This window comes from Rhinolophus sinicus, linkage group LG14 (assembly GCF_036562045.2).
Source record: "Rhinolophus sinicus isolate RSC01 linkage group LG14, ASM3656204v1, whole genome shotgun sequence".
Classification (NCBI taxonomy): Eukaryota; Metazoa; Chordata; class Mammalia; order Chiroptera; family Rhinolophidae; genus Rhinolophus; species Rhinolophus sinicus.
Window position 1 is genome coordinate 13,340,936 of NC_133763.1, and position 18,587 is coordinate 13,359,522.

The 18,587-nt window shown below is 38.1% G+C and overlaps 1 protein-coding gene across 5 annotated transcripts in view; it reads right to left on the bottom strand.

Annotated features, from left to right (window-relative positions):
- ADHFE1 (alcohol dehydrogenase iron containing 1) overlaps positions 1–18,587 on the bottom strand; it is a 38,623-nt gene continuing 20,036 nt past the window's right edge. For 2 of the 5 annotated variants that reach the window (XM_074318417.1, XM_074318419.1), the window contains 4 exons: positions 15,524–15,602; positions 15,254–15,350; positions 12,479–12,636; positions 4,560–5,352 (listed from right to left, as the gene is read on the bottom strand). In XM_074318417.1, the coding sequence (XP_074174518.1) occupies positions 5,269–5,352; positions 12,479–12,636; positions 15,254–15,350; positions 15,524–15,602 (418 nt within the window). In that variant the 3' untranslated portion in view covers positions 4,560–5,268. Of the gene's footprint in view, positions 409–4,287; positions 5,353–12,478; positions 12,637–15,253; positions 15,351–15,523; positions 15,603–18,587 lie in introns of those variants that run through there. The other 3 variants (XR_012491572.1, XM_074318416.1, XM_074318418.1) reach the window with 3 other exon arrangements.

Consider the following 18,587-nt stretch of genomic DNA (forward strand, 5'->3'; position numbering starts at 1 on the left):
TAAAGTAAGTGTCTGATTTTATTTGAAAATTTTAATCTGTTCATGTTAACTGTTAAGATATGCTGATATAAAAGAAAAAAACCATAGCTGAATTTTGCAGGTCTGCACAAATAGTCTTGCAGGTCCATTCATGTAAATTTTGTTTCATTACTTGTTACTCTGTACTACTATTGATTTTAAAGAAAAGTAAGATTGAAGGAGAGGGGAAGCAGCATTGAAAACAATAGTAAGGTATATGTAATTTGACAATATGAATCAACAACCATAAAAATGTCTATACTCTAAAGTAAAAATTCAATTGGGGGGTGGGGTGGGGTGGCCGGTTAGCTCAATTGGTTAGAGTGTGGTGCTGATAACACCAAGGTTGCTGATTCGATCCCCGCATGGGCCACTGTGAGCTGCGTCCTCCTTAAAAAAAAAAAAAAGAAATTCAATCAGGGAATAATTAGCCTAAGAAATTAATTTAGAATATGAAAAAAGCCACATACACAATATTCATTGCTATGCTATTGATAGGGATAAAAATTTGAAAGTAATCTTGATGCCCTGTAAGAAAAATTATTAAATTCCTGTTCAATAAACTGTCAGTACCTTTTAAATTAATGGTTAAGATTATGTGGCAACATAGAAAATACTTAAAATGTCATCCTTTAAAATTACATCATCCAAATGAAAAAGATGGGAAGGAAATGTATCAAATGATAACAGCTGTGTTTGGGTAATGGCATGATGGTAATTTTTTTCTCCTTTTTACTCATGATTATCTTAATCAGTTTTCCAATTACATAAATTGGAAAACCAATTAAAAGCACCCAAATGAAAAAGCTAATAGTTAAAGCCAGAAAGAATAAGACGGGGTTATTTTAAAGTTAGCTGTTCTGCTGATAGCTTCATGAGGGATTTCACATGGGACAAAACTGCGAGCAGTTATTGCGATTTGCAAGGCATATGCATTTATTCTGGGAGTTGTTGGGGTGGCTGGAAAGACAGTGGAATAATAACTTGAGGAAGGAGACCCTCCCACCCCCAGCTGCCAGTAATTCAACCTAGGGCTTCGAGAACCAATTCCTGCCCAAAGTGTGGTTTGTCCCGGGTGACTGCCTCCCACAGATCATTGTGATGGTGATGGCTGGGATGTGGCCTGGCCTCCAAAACAGCTCCCAGAGGATCAGGCATTTAATGGAGGAGCCCGGGCAGCTGTCTCGGCTTGGAGTTGCTGGTCATCAAAGACATGGCAGCCTGTGCAATGTTGACCTGGAGGTGAACAGTCCCCTTTCTCATACCCATTCCCTGGAGGCAACAACCCCTCATTAGGGTACAGTTTCTAATCCAAACAACCATTAATCTTTCTCAGGGTTAAAAGGCCAGAAAAGCAATTTTTGTGCTCTCTCTCTCTCTCTCTCTCTCTCTCTCTCTCTCTCGATACTGTACTTGTCTGTGTTTTACAAGAGCAGACTTACTTCATTGACCACTGGGAAACACCCCACAGCTGTGTCTACAGCTATGCAAACAATGCCAAACCCACCACAGCCCTCCGTGTACATGGAGAAAGGACAGGACTGCAGAATGGCTTAGCTATTTATGGTGGCACTTGACAAAAACCCCAGAAATATGACTTACTTGAAACAAATTAGTATTTTGTATCACAAAATAAAATTAGGTATGTACATGTAAATTTTAAGTGAAAATGCCACCTTATGTGATAGTTTTATGAAAGTAGCATTATGTAAACTTTTGAATACTATTCTTTTAATTTAAGTAAATTAATCCATATTAAGTGGAGCCGGGACTCCTAAGAACTTTTTTTTTTTTTTAAAGATTTTACTGGGGAAGGGATACAGGACTTTATTGGGGGAACAGTGTGTACTTCCAGTACTTTTTTCCAAGTCAAGTTGTTGTCCTTTCAATCTTAGTTGTGGAGGGCACAGCTCAGCTCCAGGTCCAGTTGCTGTTGCTAGTTGCAGGGGGCACAGCCCACCATCCCTTGCGGGACTCGAGGAATTGAACTGGCAACCTTGTGGTTGAGAGCCCACTGGCCCATGTGGGAATCGAACCGGCAGCCTTCGGAGTTAGGAGCATGGAGCTCTAACCCCCGAGCCACTGGGCCGGCCCTCCTAAGAACTTTTTGATCTTTTAAAGGAAATCAATAGAAAAATAGGATTTGACTTAGAAGAATGCACTCAATTGTCTCAGAAACATCAAAGTGGTTGGTTCACAGAAATGGGCTGAATATCGTATCTCACACTCTTTTAACAGCTAGAAACACATCTTTTCCATATTCTCATCTTGTAAGAACCCAAAATGATAATTATTAAGATTTTTTTTTTTTAAAAAAGAAGGCTTCCTAAATCTGTTTCTTCATGCTTGACCTTTAAATCCTTCCTCCAGAATCATCATCAGCAAACACTCCGCCTGCTGAGTCACATTTAGACATCTGGCTACTGGTTGTAAAGGCATCGAACATTGAAGAGAGAGAGACAAAGCATTTTTATATGTCAAATTATTTCACATTAAATTTCCCAAACTCAAAATCTCACATCAAGGACTAGGTAACACATAAAATCTAATCACAGCGTTTTCAAGCTGGAAGAGGCATAGACTTAGATAGACCAAGGGATTGGAGCAGAGCCCAGGGCTCTTGACCCCTAGTCTAAGGTTTTCTAATGATGCCATGTCACCTGGCAGAAAATATTACAAGAGCTCTAGAAATTCCCCGGACTTTTTTTGGGGAGGATGGAAGAGGCGGGACATTTATAATGTTTTTGCTATGCCAAATGTATTTTGAGACATTCATGAACAGTTTTTACTCAAGTTTCCTGAAGAATCTCAGATTGGCAGAGCATTTAGCTGTTCTCTGCATCATTCACACAGCTTCTGCTCTCAGAATCCATGATTCTCTTGAAAAGCTGGAGGGAAATTTAGCTAGATAGGGTCTGCAAGGCATAGCTGAAATTCTGTTGGTGCTGTCTTATGCTTGCCTTTTGGGCACTTGGTAAAAGAATTTGAATGTTCTGTAGGATTTACAATAATACCTTAACGATATCATTTCTAAGTAAAAAATATCTACATACACAGTTATCTATAACATCTATACATATATATGCATACAAAATTACTGAAAGGACATGTATCAAACTTTTAACAGAGGCTATTTTGGATGGTGCAATACGAACCCATATTTTCTTTTGTGTTTATCTTTGTATTACCAATTTTTGGTATGAACATATTTTATGTTTGTGATTAGAGAAAACTCCCAATAAACATTATTTAAATGATATTTTAAAAATCTTAAGGAAATAAAGATCTTTATAAAGTGGGCCTGGGCAGGTTGAATGGCACAGCAATGCCCTTTTCATCCATTATTTAAAATGCTGATGTAATTATATACAGATATATCTATATATCTACATATATCTATCTGTAGATAGCTATATCTTATTTGATTAAGTCTTTAATTCAATTTAAAATACAAGTAAATCCACAAGCCCACTGAGATCTAGACTCCAAAGCTTGAGCAGGCAAACCTCGATGTGGGAACCTTTGTGAGGAAATGAACCACAGAAGTTTCAGCAAGTAGGGAGGCAGATGGTCACACTCCTTAGATTTTACTTGCAAGGCTGAAGTCTGTAAACTACAACTGCTTGCTTTTGAATTAATTTATTCTGAGCACCAGAAACATTTTTCCAAAGAGGGAATTACCATATAAAATGTGTGTTTTCTAATTCAAAAAGATATATGTATCCCCATGTTCATTGCAGCATTCTTTACAATAGTCAAGATACAGGAACAACCTAAGTGTCCATCGATGGAGGAGTGGATGAAGAAGATATATATATATATATATATATATATATATATATATATATATATACACACACATATATATATGCATATATCTATATATATATACACACAACAGACTAGTACTCAGCCATAAAAAAGATGAAATATTGCCATTAGCAACAACATGGATGAAAAGGACAAAAAACATATGATTTCACTCATATGTGAAATTTGTAAAACAAAAAAGAAACAAATGAACAAATAAAACAAGAACAAACTCATAGATACAGACTACAGATTGGTGGTTATGAGAGGGGAAAAAGCATGGGGGGAAGGCAAAAATAGGTAAAGGAGGTTAAATATACATATGGTGTCTCATGAGAACTAGACTTCGGGTGGTGAGCACTCTATAGTACATACAGATATTGAATTATAATGTTGTTTATACCTGAAACTTATATAATGTTATTAACCAATGTTACCTCAATTCAAAAAAACAGTTAGTGTGTTTCTCAAAAGAACAATTTATTTACCAGAGGTCCAGTCTCTAATATTTTACCCCTTTGTGTTTGTTTTTATCTTTTAAATATTAGTTGCTAATATTTTAATAAAATATGATGAATCTGACCTAAAACAGTAAAGTGGTATTTTTCTTTCTTTTCTTTCCCCCCTTTAAAATTAGAAGATATATGCTTGTTGTGACAAATCCAAACAATACAGATGTTTATAAAATTAAAAGTGAAAGTATGAAATATAAAGTAAACAATTTCTCTTAATTCTCTATACCCCAAATTCCATTTCTCCAGTGATAACTTTTAATATTTTGATGTGCATCTTTCTTTTCTATGTATAGATAGACATATATTTACATATAATTAAAAACAAAAATCAGACCATACTAAAATATAATTTTTCTGCAACTTACTTTCTTCCAATTTAGCAGTATATCATGGACATATTTCCAATAGTTTTACCTCATTCTTCTTAATAGCACTATAGCATTCCATTATTTAATGCACTGTGATTTATTTATCAATATACTATTAATGAATATTTAGGTTTTTTCACATTTTTTTTATTAGAAAAAGTGCTGCCTGAAACATCCTTGGCATATTTCTTTACACACTCATGCTAGAACCTCTATAGGATAAATTTCTAGACATGGATGGCTGGGCACAGGATATGTGCATGAACAGTTTTGATAGATACTGAGTTTTTACCCATTTAATACATGAAGCAGGGCAAGTCTGCAGGGTTGGGACAGGAATGCAAATGAGGGGCCAACATTGGGGGCATTTGTCTAACCTGTAGTATGGAAGTGGCTTGACTTTGAGCATCAGGGAATCTTCTGCAGGATAAACTTACATCGCATTCAAACTGATAACAGAAGTTATGTGTGGAGATGAAAAGACAAAGCTCTGCTTAGATCAACTTCTGATCTTAAACTATGATAGCCAATGGTAATTCTTTCAGTGAAAATGAAAATTAATAGAGTTTCATTGAAGCTTCAAACAGGGCAGACAGATCCTCTTCCGACTGAGGGCGTGGTGCAAGCTTGGTGACCCTTTCCTGAAACAGTAAACAAAAGGAGTTACTCTGGGCTTTGAAAAGACAGTTTGCAAAAGCTACTAGGTTATATAAATTAACTAGGGCATAAGAAATAACGACTTGAGAATAGTGATATCTTTAAAAATCATATTCCTTGTTTGCTTCGCACTAGCTGACCCCCAACTCAGAAGTTTATCAAGTGACACCTCTTTTCCACAAATTTTCAAAAGCCATTGTTCTTATCTTATGTCCTGACAATATCCTTCTGCCCAAATGTACAGAACCAAATCAACCTAGGGAGAAACACCTCCTAGAATGACCAAACCGTGTCCAGTCAGCAACCTCTGCCAGCTCTGTGTGAATGCGGAGCAAAGACCCAGGCACAGCACATGCAGCCAAAGAAAACAGAACTGGGTCTTTCTTGACCTCAAAGACTGTGTTTTACAACTTGGACTTCAGATATACATGCGAAAGGACTTCATTAGGGCATAACTTTCAGGCTATGGGCAATAAGTAACTCTTTTTAAAATATTAACTAGGGTTTTATTTCTACCTTCCCCAACAAATTCAGTGACTTGCTTAATTTTTCCAATGATTATTGACTCAAGTTATACATCCTTTTGCTATTTATATTCCCATCAGTGGGTCCTAGATTCCTCTGCGACAGGGGATTAGAAGATATTGTAATGAGGACCCTGTGTCCACATTTCTGGGGCTCCATAAAATTAAGAAGTGTGTCAGTTTGGGGGTTCAATTTTCATGGGTCTCTCGGTCTGTGCTCTTGTGATAAACACTTGTTTGGGGGCATATCTGGTATAAGAGGGATGCTCCATGCCCAGTGCCTACCAGAGTGCTTGACACACCATTAATAGGTGCTCAACAGTTATTTGTTGAATTAATGAAGACGGTGGGAAGGGGGAATCAACATTCACACACGAAGATCGAACTCGGATTCCCCTACCCCCCATTTTCGTTATCTCAGCAATGACACCCAGTCACTTGGGAAAGTCTAGGAGTCATGCTTGATTCCTCTTTCCCTTCCCTCCATATTAAATCTAAGTCTATCAGCAAATCTGTCAAATTTACCTGCAAAATAAATCCCAAATCTGACCACTTCTCACCTCCCATTCTACCACAACCCACGTCTACGTCACCCTCACTCTCCGGTCCTACTTGCAAGGCCTTTTAAAGGTGTTTCCACTTTTGCTCCACGCTTGCCCCCTAGAGGCCAATCTCCCTATGGCAGCAGAATGATTTTCCCCCCATTATAAATCTGATCATACCATTCCCTTGCTGAATGCTCTCCAATAACTTCTCATTGCAATTAGAACAAAACCATGGCTTCTAATGCCACTTGATCTGGCCCTGGTTCTTGCCCCAGCTCTGACTCTTCTCCCATTGGTTCATCTCACTTAGACCCACGTCCCCTCTCAGTCCTGTGCAAATGCTAATCTTTACCCCGTCTTAGGGCCCTTCCCTTCTGCCTGGACTGCTTCTCCCAGATCTTCACTTGGCTACTTCCACCTTCAGTCAGAGGCCTTCTCTGACCATCCTCACTGGAGTTCCTTCCACACTGTCCTGTGTGAAACCACCCAGGTTTTCCTTCATACCACTTATCATTATCTGAAATGATTTCATTTATATATTATTTATAGATTTGATTAGATGTGCATTGTCTGTCTCCCCTCACTAGAATGTAAGCTCCATGAGAGAGGGAAAAGACTTTTATTTTCCTCCTCACTGTATCCTATAAAATGCATGGTATATAGTAAGACCTGACTAAGTATTTGTCAGGTAAAAGAAAGAAAGGAAAGAAGGAAAGACGTACACAAAAATTAACTCAAAATGGACCTAAATGTAAGAGATAAATCTTAAAATTCTTAGAAGAAAACAGGGGAAAATCTTCACAACATTGGGTTTGTTGGATATGACACCAAAATCACAGGCAACAAAAGAAAAAAAACAGATAAACTGGCCTACAGCAAAGTTTAAAACTTTTATGCATCAACAGACATTTTCAAAAGAGTGAAAAGATAACTAATAGAATGGAAAAAAATATTTGCAAGTTAGATATCTGAGAAGGGATTAATATCCAGAATATATAAATAATTGCTATATTTCAACAATAAAAAACCAGATAGTCCAATTCAAAAATAGGCAAAGGACTTGAATAGACATTTCTTCAAGGAAGGTATATAAACAGTCAAGTACACGGAAAAATGGTCAACATCATTAGTCATTAGGGAAATACAAGTCAAAACCATAATGAATTTCCACTCACACCCACTAGAATGGCTATCAAAAAACAAAAACAAAACACAGGAGAAAAATAACAAGTATTTAACAAGTGTTGGTGAAGCTGTGGAGAAACTGGAATCCATTGTTGGTTGGAATATAAAGTGGTGTAGCCATTATGGAAAACAGTTTGGCAGTTCCTAAAAAAAGTTAAACAGAATTACATGATCCAACACTTCTATTCCTAGGTATACCCAAATAAATTGCAATCAGGGACTAAAACAGATACTTGTAAACTAATGTTTCTAGCAGCACTATTCACAATAGCCAAGAAGTGGCATCAACCCCAATGTCTATCTGAAGATAAATGGAATAAAAAACACAGTATATCTATACAATGGAATATCAGTCAGCCATGAAAAGGAATGTAATTCCCAAACACTGAAGGCATTAATGCTAAGTAGGGATGCCACAATAGGACAAATATTATTGTATGACTCCACTTACATGAAGTACCTACACTAGGCAAATTCACAAAGACAGAAAGTAGAATAGAGGGTACCAGGGACTAGGGGAAGGGGAGAATGGGGAGAGGTTATTTACCATTAAACAATAGAGCAGAGCTTCTGTTTGGGATGATTAAAAAGTCCTGGAAATGGATAGTGGTGATGGTTGCACAAGATTGTAAATGTACTTAATGGCATTAACTTGTACACCTAAAAATGGTTAAAGCAGTAAATGGTGTTAGGTGTATTTTACCACAATTAAAAAAATGAATTATAAAGAAAGGAAGGAGAGACAGATGGGAGAAGGATGGGGACTACGCTGACGAGTGTGGGTGAAGCTGAGGTAGAACGGTACCTACTAGCATATCTTTTAGAAACTTGAAAGACTATTGAAAATCCATAGCAAGGCAGAGACTGCTTTATGGTGACCTATAGGTATGTTTGTGCCAGGCTGAAGAAATAAAGTTCAGTGTTTGCTGTGGCCAAAGATTACTGCCCCATTATTCTGTTTATAAGAGGGTCTTATCTGATGAGCTCAAAGGCCCTTAAAATGATCCTGTCACATTTGGTGAAGTAGTTTAGGACTCTCAGAAGTCCTTCAGGCCCAGCTGAGCCGAGCTTCTCTTTCACATTTGTAACCCCCAATGATTGGTTAAACGGGGGTAAGGATGTAAAGTTTGCGATATAGCCCCATGCGTATCATCTATGCCATATAAAAGCTAAACTCTCAGAATTCAGATGTGTTCTGCAATGCACTATTATTTATAGACATGGAAGACCAAAAGACAACTGATTAACATGGGCACTGAAATAAATCCAGACTACTACTTTTAGCACATTCATAAAGTAACAACATTTCAGCTGGCCTGCCTGCCAGGGAGTGGAAGCGCTCATTTTGGTAGTAGACAGCTCTCCTCAGTAATGAAATGTTTTGATTTGAAATGTAAGTGTTTCTTTCCAGAGGTTTCAGAAATCCAGCTTGGGAGATTAATTTATTCCTGCCTGCTCCCCTTGCAGCCTGGCGATGGCGGTTGGAAGCCTCTGTACACAGGGCCGCTATTTGCTGCCGCCAGTAGCAGCCGTAGTGTTTGGTCAAGAATACTGGCCTGGTTGTTCCTTCCAGAGAAAACCGATCCCTCGTTGCTGAACATAAAAGGAGCTTTATCAAATGTCGACTACATGAAATAACCTTTTTGCAGGAACCAGTATACCCCCCGCCCCTCACTACCTTAAATCCTGTAAATACTAGTAAGTGCAGAGTAGTTTGCAGCATGTGAAAAATTCTGAAGTTGCCATAGCATTCCTGTAAAATGTTCACTGCTGCCAAAAACAAACAAAAAACCTCACAGTAGTTCTTCATTTACAAGACCAGCTTATTTCTAAGATTGCTTCTGAAGTCCCGTGTATATACCCCTTCCTCTCTTTCCATCTATATCTATATCAATATCACCTATATCTATCTATATACTTTTGTCTGTTTGCCATCTATCAATCAATCAATCTATCTATATATCTACCATGTTTCCCCAAAATAAGACCTAGCCGGACAATCAGCTCTAATGTGTCTTTTGGAGCAAAAATTAATATAAGACCCAGTCTTATTTTATTATAAGACCCAGTCTTATATGAGACCGGGTTTTATATTAATTTTTGCTCCAAAAGACACATTAGAACTGATTGTCTGGCTAGGTCTTATTTTCAGGGAAACAGGGTATCTATCTATCTATCTATCTATCTCACATATATCACATTGACTCAAAAATGGAACTAGTGGTAGTTAATTAAAATTGACTATGTTCCTCCCAATCATGAAAATATGATCAAAGGGAAAAAAAGGCAGTATACATGTCGGGACTGCTTTAGGAATACACCTTGAGGAAATACTGGCTTCCTACTTTATAGATATGACTTGCATCTTTTCTGCAACGAAGAAATTAGTTTTATCTAATTAAGGTTGTGCTCTCTGTATTTCCCAGTATGACACGTGCACTGAGGTAGTCAGAATGATATCTAATTAGCTTGCTATTTTACTGGATGGTCTCAGATGTTAGTTTGGAATAGCTTCTGAAAGTGAAAGTCTGAGCAGAGTATAATTAAAACAGTAAATAAACACTTGCCAATGCATCCCAGTGGCGGGGAGATGCTTTGCCACCAGCAATTAAATGACCAAGAACACACAGTTTCATCTGAAAACCATGGATACCATTCCTAGATGTTGACAAACACATATTCCTGAATACTTCCGAGCTAAACAAGCAGAACTTTTCAAAGAACCCCTTGCAGAATGGATACTATCATGGGGACCATGTTGTAAGAGCCTTGGGCTACATAAAACTCATGATGACCGTTTGGTCGGGTGTCCCTAGGTAGGTTTTCATGGCTCTTTGTCACTGGTTGAGTCCTATTAAATCTAAGGAAACTTCTCAAGAAGTTACCATCATTCAGCCATTAAGCTCACCTGGACAGACGATTTAGGAGAGGGCTACAGGTATGTGTTCATTTAAGATGTTTACTAGCCGTGCTAGGTACAATAGAGAATAGATGACCAAAACAGATAGGTTCCTGCCCTCATGGAACTTACAGGTTTGAATAAAACAACTGGGATAGTCATGTCTTTTGGCTATTTTGTCCCTTGACTGTGGGTTAGAACTAAGGGTTTGTGAGTTAGTCTAGGAGCTCGGCTACATTTTGAGATTCTTCTTTTTCTCATTCATTTCTATTTTTAGAAGCAACTGAGTCTACTGCGCCTGAGTCTAAATTAGGGAAACTGATAGTGCATGGGCCATGTTTGGTCTGTACATTGGGAAATAAGGGAATTCAATACAAATATTCAGATTGCTGATTTTTCTTGAAAATTGGAAGTTCTCCCAACACTGGGACCTGAATTTCTGCTTGGAAATGATAAATTGTAGCTGAAAAGAGGCTTACCCCATCAGATGGGTCGTGTGATTTCTAGTTCACCAAAGTCCCCACTACCCCCTATTGCCTTAACTGACTGTTCATTGCTGTTATCTACCTGGCTCCTGCAAACATGAATCTGTGAACCTAATCCATACATATATTATCTTATGTGAGCTGAGGTCTTCAACATTCTAAGCACTTGTTAAGTGGGAAATTGCTTAACTGGAGTGGTGGGGCAAGGGAAAAGCATTGCTATTTATAGTAAGCAGTATGCTGTGTGAGTAGATATTCCAGCTGTTAACTCTGTTCCAGTGTGAGGAAAAGATCCATGAATACCTTGAGGCAGACACGCCTTATCTTCACAGTGTTTATTTTTTTATTTTTTCATTTTTTGGGGGTGGGGTTACATTTTTATTTATTTATTTATTTGTTTGTTTGTTTATTTATTTCCTCGCGGTGTTTAAATGACCCTTGCCTTTCCCATTTTGGACAGAAGGGCCAAGTGAGTGCTCTGGGCCTGGTGGGCATGGTGTGGTCCACAAGCTGAGTGCCCATGGCTCGGAATCTTTACTTTATGGTGAATTGCAATGAACACAGTCTTGGCCTATTAGGGTCTGATGCTGTAGCACAGTGGAAGAGAGGTCCAGTGGGGCAGAAACTCTCTTCATGTGAAGTTTGGGAGGGGAAACGCGACATCTATTACGATTCTACCAAATAAAGGGTAACAGCTCAGTTTACACTCTTTAGCAACATTTAAATAAATAAGATTCAAAATGACACAGACATGTATACATATAAAATATACAATCTCCCAAATATTCTAAAAGGTGATTTTGTCATGGTGACAGCTATACAGTAATACTGTACTGTATATTTGCAAGTTGCTGGGAGAGTAGATCTTAAAAGTTTCCATCATAAGAAGAAAAATTATTGTTACTCTGTGAGGTGATGGATGTTAATAATAGACTTATTAATCATTCCACAACATATACAAATATGGAATCATTATGTTGTATACCTGAAATGAATATAATATCAATTATATCTAAATAAAAAAGGTAATTTTGTAATAGTCTTAAAGGTCATGTCTACTGTTCACAGTAATAGGAATTTGTAACTCTTTACAGTGAAAAACAATATTAGTGGCCCTTCTAAAACAGCTTCACATAGTTTTATAGGGGACTCTTAAAAGAGTAGACATGGAGAAAAGAGAGATTTGCTAGACCTCAAGATGAATGCGTTTTTTTGTGTTTTCCTTTGCCTTGAATTTTTATAAGGGCTCCTTTCAGTTACATCATAAGTTTCACACATGCCACAGTTTTATGGAAGAATATAAAGGTGAGGGAGCCGTGGCTCCTTCCCCCTGGGGAAGGGGAGAGCTGCCGTGTGGTACAGCAAACCTGTGGGCCCGGGTTTTCATTTCCTCTAACATGCCCCAAATGAAGTACATCTTTCCTGTAGCTTTGTGTTTCCAGAAGGGAGTGAAGATGTGCTGTGTCTCTTACCTGGGGCAGCGTTCCTTTCACTAATGCGGGGATATCAGCCTTAGAATAACCAACGGCAGCCAGGCCATCATCAACGTCCAGATCAAATAAGAATTTCCGGAGTGCATCTGCCAAAACAGGCCCAGCATCTGCGGTCCTGGCAGTGCGGGTGTGGGCGCCTAGAAGACACAAAGCGCTGACTGTAGACAGAGAGGAGGAAGCTGGCCCTGGGTGTCATTCAGTCACAAGGTAGCTGATGTATAGCCTACTGCTGGTTCCCTGACACAGAGGACAAGGGTGCCCCTGTGCCTCACACGGAGGCCGGCCCAGCGGTCAGCCCCACCGGCCAGGCCCGTGCAGAGAGGTCCGCGGGGAGGCAGCTCACCTGGCTCTCACATTTCCAATGGGCTGCTCCCTGCTTTGGGGTCGGAAGGAGAGGAACAGAGCCAAGAAAAGAGGCACAGGAAGGAGCCCAAGAAGGAAGGCTGGTGTTTGGATGAGGAAGAAGGAGCACTCGTAGCAGAAAACACAGCTTACATAGCTTTCAGGGCTTAGAATTTGCTGACATCTAGAGGTACACATGTTCAATGCCTTTTCTTACGGCAACATCTTAGGAAAGGAAGACAAACCCTTTGCAAAAATACCGTGTGAGATACAGATGTATGTTAAGTACAAAAACTCCAAGGCTAACTGCCAAAAAGGAGGAAAATGACAAAAAGGAACTATGTGTGGCCAGGGAGGGAAGTATTTCCTGTCTATAGCTACAAAAGTTTTTAGTTCGGACTCTGTTACCAAAGGGCAAGGCAGGCTCCTCTAAATAAATATTATAGACTTAGTCAGGCAGAACCAAGAACAGGAAGCCTCTCAGAAAATGCTATTTACTATGTAGAGAATAATGATATCATAAAGGGGGAGGAAGGTTCCCAAGGGTTGGAGACATGTAAGAATGTGGACATAATTAATATACCCAATCACAGAAATGTCAATCTGGAAGAACCAGAGGGTTTTGCCCTCAGGCAGAGTGCCCGTGAAAGTTCCCAGGGGAAGGGAACTGATCCAAAACCATTAGCACCCCTGCCCCCCATCTATTCTGGTTGAACATCTTCACTGTCAGGAAGTGAAACACTTTACAAATGGAATGTAATATTAGTTATTATCCAAAATGCCTCATGCTGTCATCCAAGCCCACTTGCTATTGCGCACAAGGACACTAGAATGTACGGTTGGTTCACCGCCATACTAAAGCACGTTATTAAATCCATTTTAACCTTTCTCTTCCAGGACAGTGAGGTCTGTTTCACTAATCCAGGAAAAGGTATAAATAGAACCAGATACAGGGCTGGTTGGGAGAGTAGCTGAATGGAAGGTAAACCTTGCCTGACAAGACCAACCTATATTACACAGCGGCAGCTAAAGTATGGAGTAGGTGGAGAGGCGACACATGATACGAGGTTTATGGGCTTTTTATTTTCCTGGGATGGCTGCCATAAAACACACCGGCAAAACCCCTGGGTTTTCCTATGAAGTGTTTTAGAAAAAAAGAGGGTAGGAAAGAGACTACACTGGTATAAAGCTTAAGAAAATCTAAGATTACATAAGGAAGCAAAATATTTAATGGCTAAGTAGAGAATAATATTAAACAAATTTCCTGTGCAAGAAGAAAGAATTGGTGGGTTCTACTGGCCTGGGTTTTGTCTAACAGAGGAATCGCTTTCTCAGTATTTTTACTGGTTGCATGGAAAGTTCTCTAAGATTTCCCCATTTACCATATAGCTAGCTAGTCAATTTGGGCTCCTGCCTATTTACACTGTTTGCATATTTACAAAGGCATCTGAGTCCCAGCAAATGGCTAAACAACATCCCCAGGCCCAAAGGGAAAAGAGAAATAAGACCCTTGGTAAAGCTGGTGCCACATTTCCAGCAGAAAGTTCTGGAAAAACCAAGCCCCCAGCACGACTTCTCTACTCTGGACTTCTTTCATGAACACTTCCAGCCCAGAGCCTGGTACTCAGCGAAAGCACAAACGTTAGAGTGTGAGAGAAAAGTTGGGTTGAAGCGGCACCTTGGAAGGATGTCTGTGGTCATTCCTACCTTTTTGGAAATAATCTCTCCAACGGCTGGTGCTAGAAGAGCACACTGAAGTTTTCTTTTTAGCCTTTCCCTTCCTACCCTAAACGCAAGTAGGGGAATAAGGTGTTTGGAAAGTTAATCAAACACTCAAGTTTACTTAAAAGAGTTCTCGTCTTCGAAAAATACCCAAATTTTACTCAACACTAAAGCTATCCTGAACATAATTTTATTTGTTGTAAGATTCAAGAGGCACAGTTGGAATCTTATTATAGACATTATTTATTCTACAGAGCAGTAAACAAATTCTTCTTTTGGGATCTTTTTATACAGTTTTTAGTTGTTTAGATTCTCTGTAATTGGGAATTTATTTTTACTTCCTGATTTAGATTCATTTTATTACCCATTAAACATAGCAAAAGCCATTTACAACACTGGTAGTCTATAAAGAGTTTCACGTTCCTTGGGGATGAAAACACTGAACACGGGATTACTCCAAACTGAACATAAGCAATATTTGGTTCCATTTCATTGTTAATAGACTATTTATTAGAAACGTAAAATTAGAATTTTAGCGCAAATTGAACTTTGGGCATGCCACTGACATTTTATTAGTAAACTATCTCAAAGCAACGTTTTTAGTATTATCCTTTATGGTTTATCTTCAGAAGCAACACTAGGAAATGCTCCACACACATGGGTCACAGATTTATGAGTAATGGTTCCTACCCAATATTTCTGCCGCCTCCAGATGCCGCTCGGGAAACATCTGCGCGGTGAAAGTGAACACGGCTGGGGAGGTGAGCACCACAGAAAGGCCATGAGGCTGCAGACAAACAAAACATGGTGACCAGTTGGCCAAAGCTGGTCTTCAACCTCCATGTTCTAGATAGTAAATTACTGTACCCCGTACTCCAAGCAATCAAGAATTGCCAAATACATTTATGGCAACTGCGAGGAAATGTAAGATTTAATTAAAGAATTTATTATGATTTTTACCACCAGTGGGTGATCCACGTTATAGTCCTTTGCTTTATATGTCTTCACTAAGCCTGAAATTGGGTAAGACATTCCATGGCTAGAAAAGAAAGAAAGTCTTTACGTTGACATACAGATATCAGAAATTCAAATGAACAGCACAAAGATACTCTTATGGGAGAGCCCTTTATAGTCGTTTGACCATCCCGCTATCTCACAAAGTTACACATTCTTTGATATAAGGATATGTCATTAAGCCCTTGGTATTTGGTGTTCTTCATAACAAAACCTCGGGAATGTTCAAATTCAAATGCTCATAGCATGGTGTGCCATTAAACATGTCGATACAGAAGTTGCTCCCCAAACACATTTGGTGAACCTTATGATCTTGAAGAAATTAAGAATTCACTTTGAAGTTTCTTTAATAAGCTTCAGGGCGTGAGTTTTCTATCCTGCTTTGCAATGCTTTCGCGGCACACTCCGTGGGACTTTTATGAGCCAAGATGTGCTGTGTTAGACAAGCAAGCTTCACCTGCCGGCGATCTGTCCCACCAATAACTGATACATCCTTTTGAATGTTACATACTAATGGAATTGAATCATAAATGATTATTTTAGCCTGAAGGGCTTTCAAGAAAAGGCACCATGTGTTTTCATTTGTGGGGGTTTTCTTTTTCATTTGTTTTAATGGAAAAACCCTTTATGTCCTCTTGAGTTCTTAGTGAACAAATAGGATAATATTATAGTTTAATAGATGACTCAGAAGAGTCATCTTCTGTAAGATTCATACACTTTAATAATATAGTTACAATTAATATATTGAAAATAAAATGTTTTATAATAGTAAAGTGGTCTGTAAGTCTATTGATATGGGTTATTGGATACATTTGTGCTTATGCACCAAAAGATTTGAATTTCATAGAAAGTTGAAATGTTTTTGTGAATAGTATAATTATCTGTCCAAAAAAAAGGTGCTCCTTGCCTATCATCTTTCTTGAGGCAGATCAGAAGCTATCAATTCTCTGAGTTGTTGGGTATTTTGGAATGTGTTTTACCTAGCTCAGGTTCCAGAGTATTCAGAATATTATTGCTTTGTGTGCTTTCATGACATGAAAGGGTGCATGTACTGTGTTTCCCCCAAAATAAGACCTAGCTGGACCATTAGCTCTAATGTGTCTTTTGGAGCAAAAATTAATATAAGACCCAGTCTTATATTATATTATATTATATTATATTATATTATATTATATTATAGACCCGGTCTTATATTAAAGTAAGACCGGGTTTTATATTAATTTTTGCTCCAAAAGACACATTAAAACTGATGGTCTGGCTAGGTCTTATTTTCGGGGAAACACAGTAGCTTTCAAAGGTACCTTTCTAACAATGTCCAATATTTTAATTCTTAACAGTTGCATGTATTCTTTAAAAAATGAAAATAATACATAATCCCATTTTCTCAAGATAATCATTATAGAATATTTCCTTCTAGTCTTTTAAAAAAATAATTAAAGTTTATTGGGATGACAATTGTCAGTAAAGTTACAGAGATTTCAGGTGTACAATTCTGTAATACATCATATATTATCATATTGTATGTCCACCACCCAGAGTCAGTTCTCCACCCATCACCATATATTTGATCCCCTTTACCCTCATGTACCACCCACTTCCCTCTTCCCCTCTGGTAACCACTAAACTATTGGCTGTGTCTATGAGTTTTTGTTTCTTCATTTGTTTGTCTTGTTCTTTTGTTGTTTTCAGTTTTATATACCACATATCAGTGAACTCATATGGTTCTAGACTTTTTCTGTCTGACTTATTTTGCTTAGCATAATACTCTCAAGATCCATCCATGTTGTCACAAATGGTACTATTTCATCTTTTCTTACCACCGAATAGTATTCCATTGTGTATATATACCACAACTTCTTTATCCAATCATTTATCAAAGGACATTTTGGTTGTTTCCATGTCTTGGCCACTGTAAATAAAGCTGCAATGAACATTGGAGCACATATATCTTTACGGATAAATGGTTTCAGATATTTTGGGTAGATACCCAGGAGAGGGATTGCTGGATCATATGGTAATTCTATTCTTAATTTTTTGAGGAACCTCCACACTGCTTTCCATAGCGGCTGCATTCCCACCAACAGTGTATGAGGGTTCCTTTTCCTCCACAGCCTCTCCAACACTTGTTATTATTTGTCTTGTTGATGATAGCCATTCTACCTGGGGTGAGGTGATACCTCATTATGGCTTTTATTTGCATTTCTCTGATGATTAGTGATGTTGAATATTTTTTCATATATCTATTGGCCATTTGTATGTCCTCTTTGGAGAAATGTCTATTCAGGTCCTCTGCACATTTTTTAATTAATACAGATGCAAAAATCCTAAACAAAATTCTAGCAAATTGAATGCAACAATGCATTAAAAAGATTATGCATCACGACCAAGTGGGGTTCATCCCAGGGTCACAAGGATAGTTGAATATACGCAAATCCATCAATGTGATACAACACATAAACAAAATAAAGGACAAAAATCATATGATTATATCAATAGATACAGAAAAAGCATTTGACAAGATACAACATCCATTTATGATTAAAACACTTAATAAAATGGGTATACAAGGAAAATACCTTAACATAATAATGGCCATATATGATAAACGCTCAGGTATTATCATAATTAATGGTGAAAAACTGAAGCCCTTTGCTCTACATTCAGGAACAAGTCCCCTGTCACCTCTGCTTTTCAACATAGTGTTAGAAGTCCCTGCCAGAACAATCAGGCAAGAGAAATAAATAAAAGGCATCCAAATTGGGAATGAAGAAGTTAAATTGTCATTTTTTGCAGATGACATGATGCTATATATAGGAAACCCTAAAAAAGCCACCAAAAATTATTAGAAACAATAAATGAATATAATAAAGTTGCTGGCTACAAAATCAATGTACAAAAGTCCATTGCATTCCTATATACTAACAATGAAATCTCAGAAAAAGAAATACAAAAAAAAAATCTCTTTTCCAATTGCAACAAAAAGAATAAAATACCTAGGAATAAACTTAAC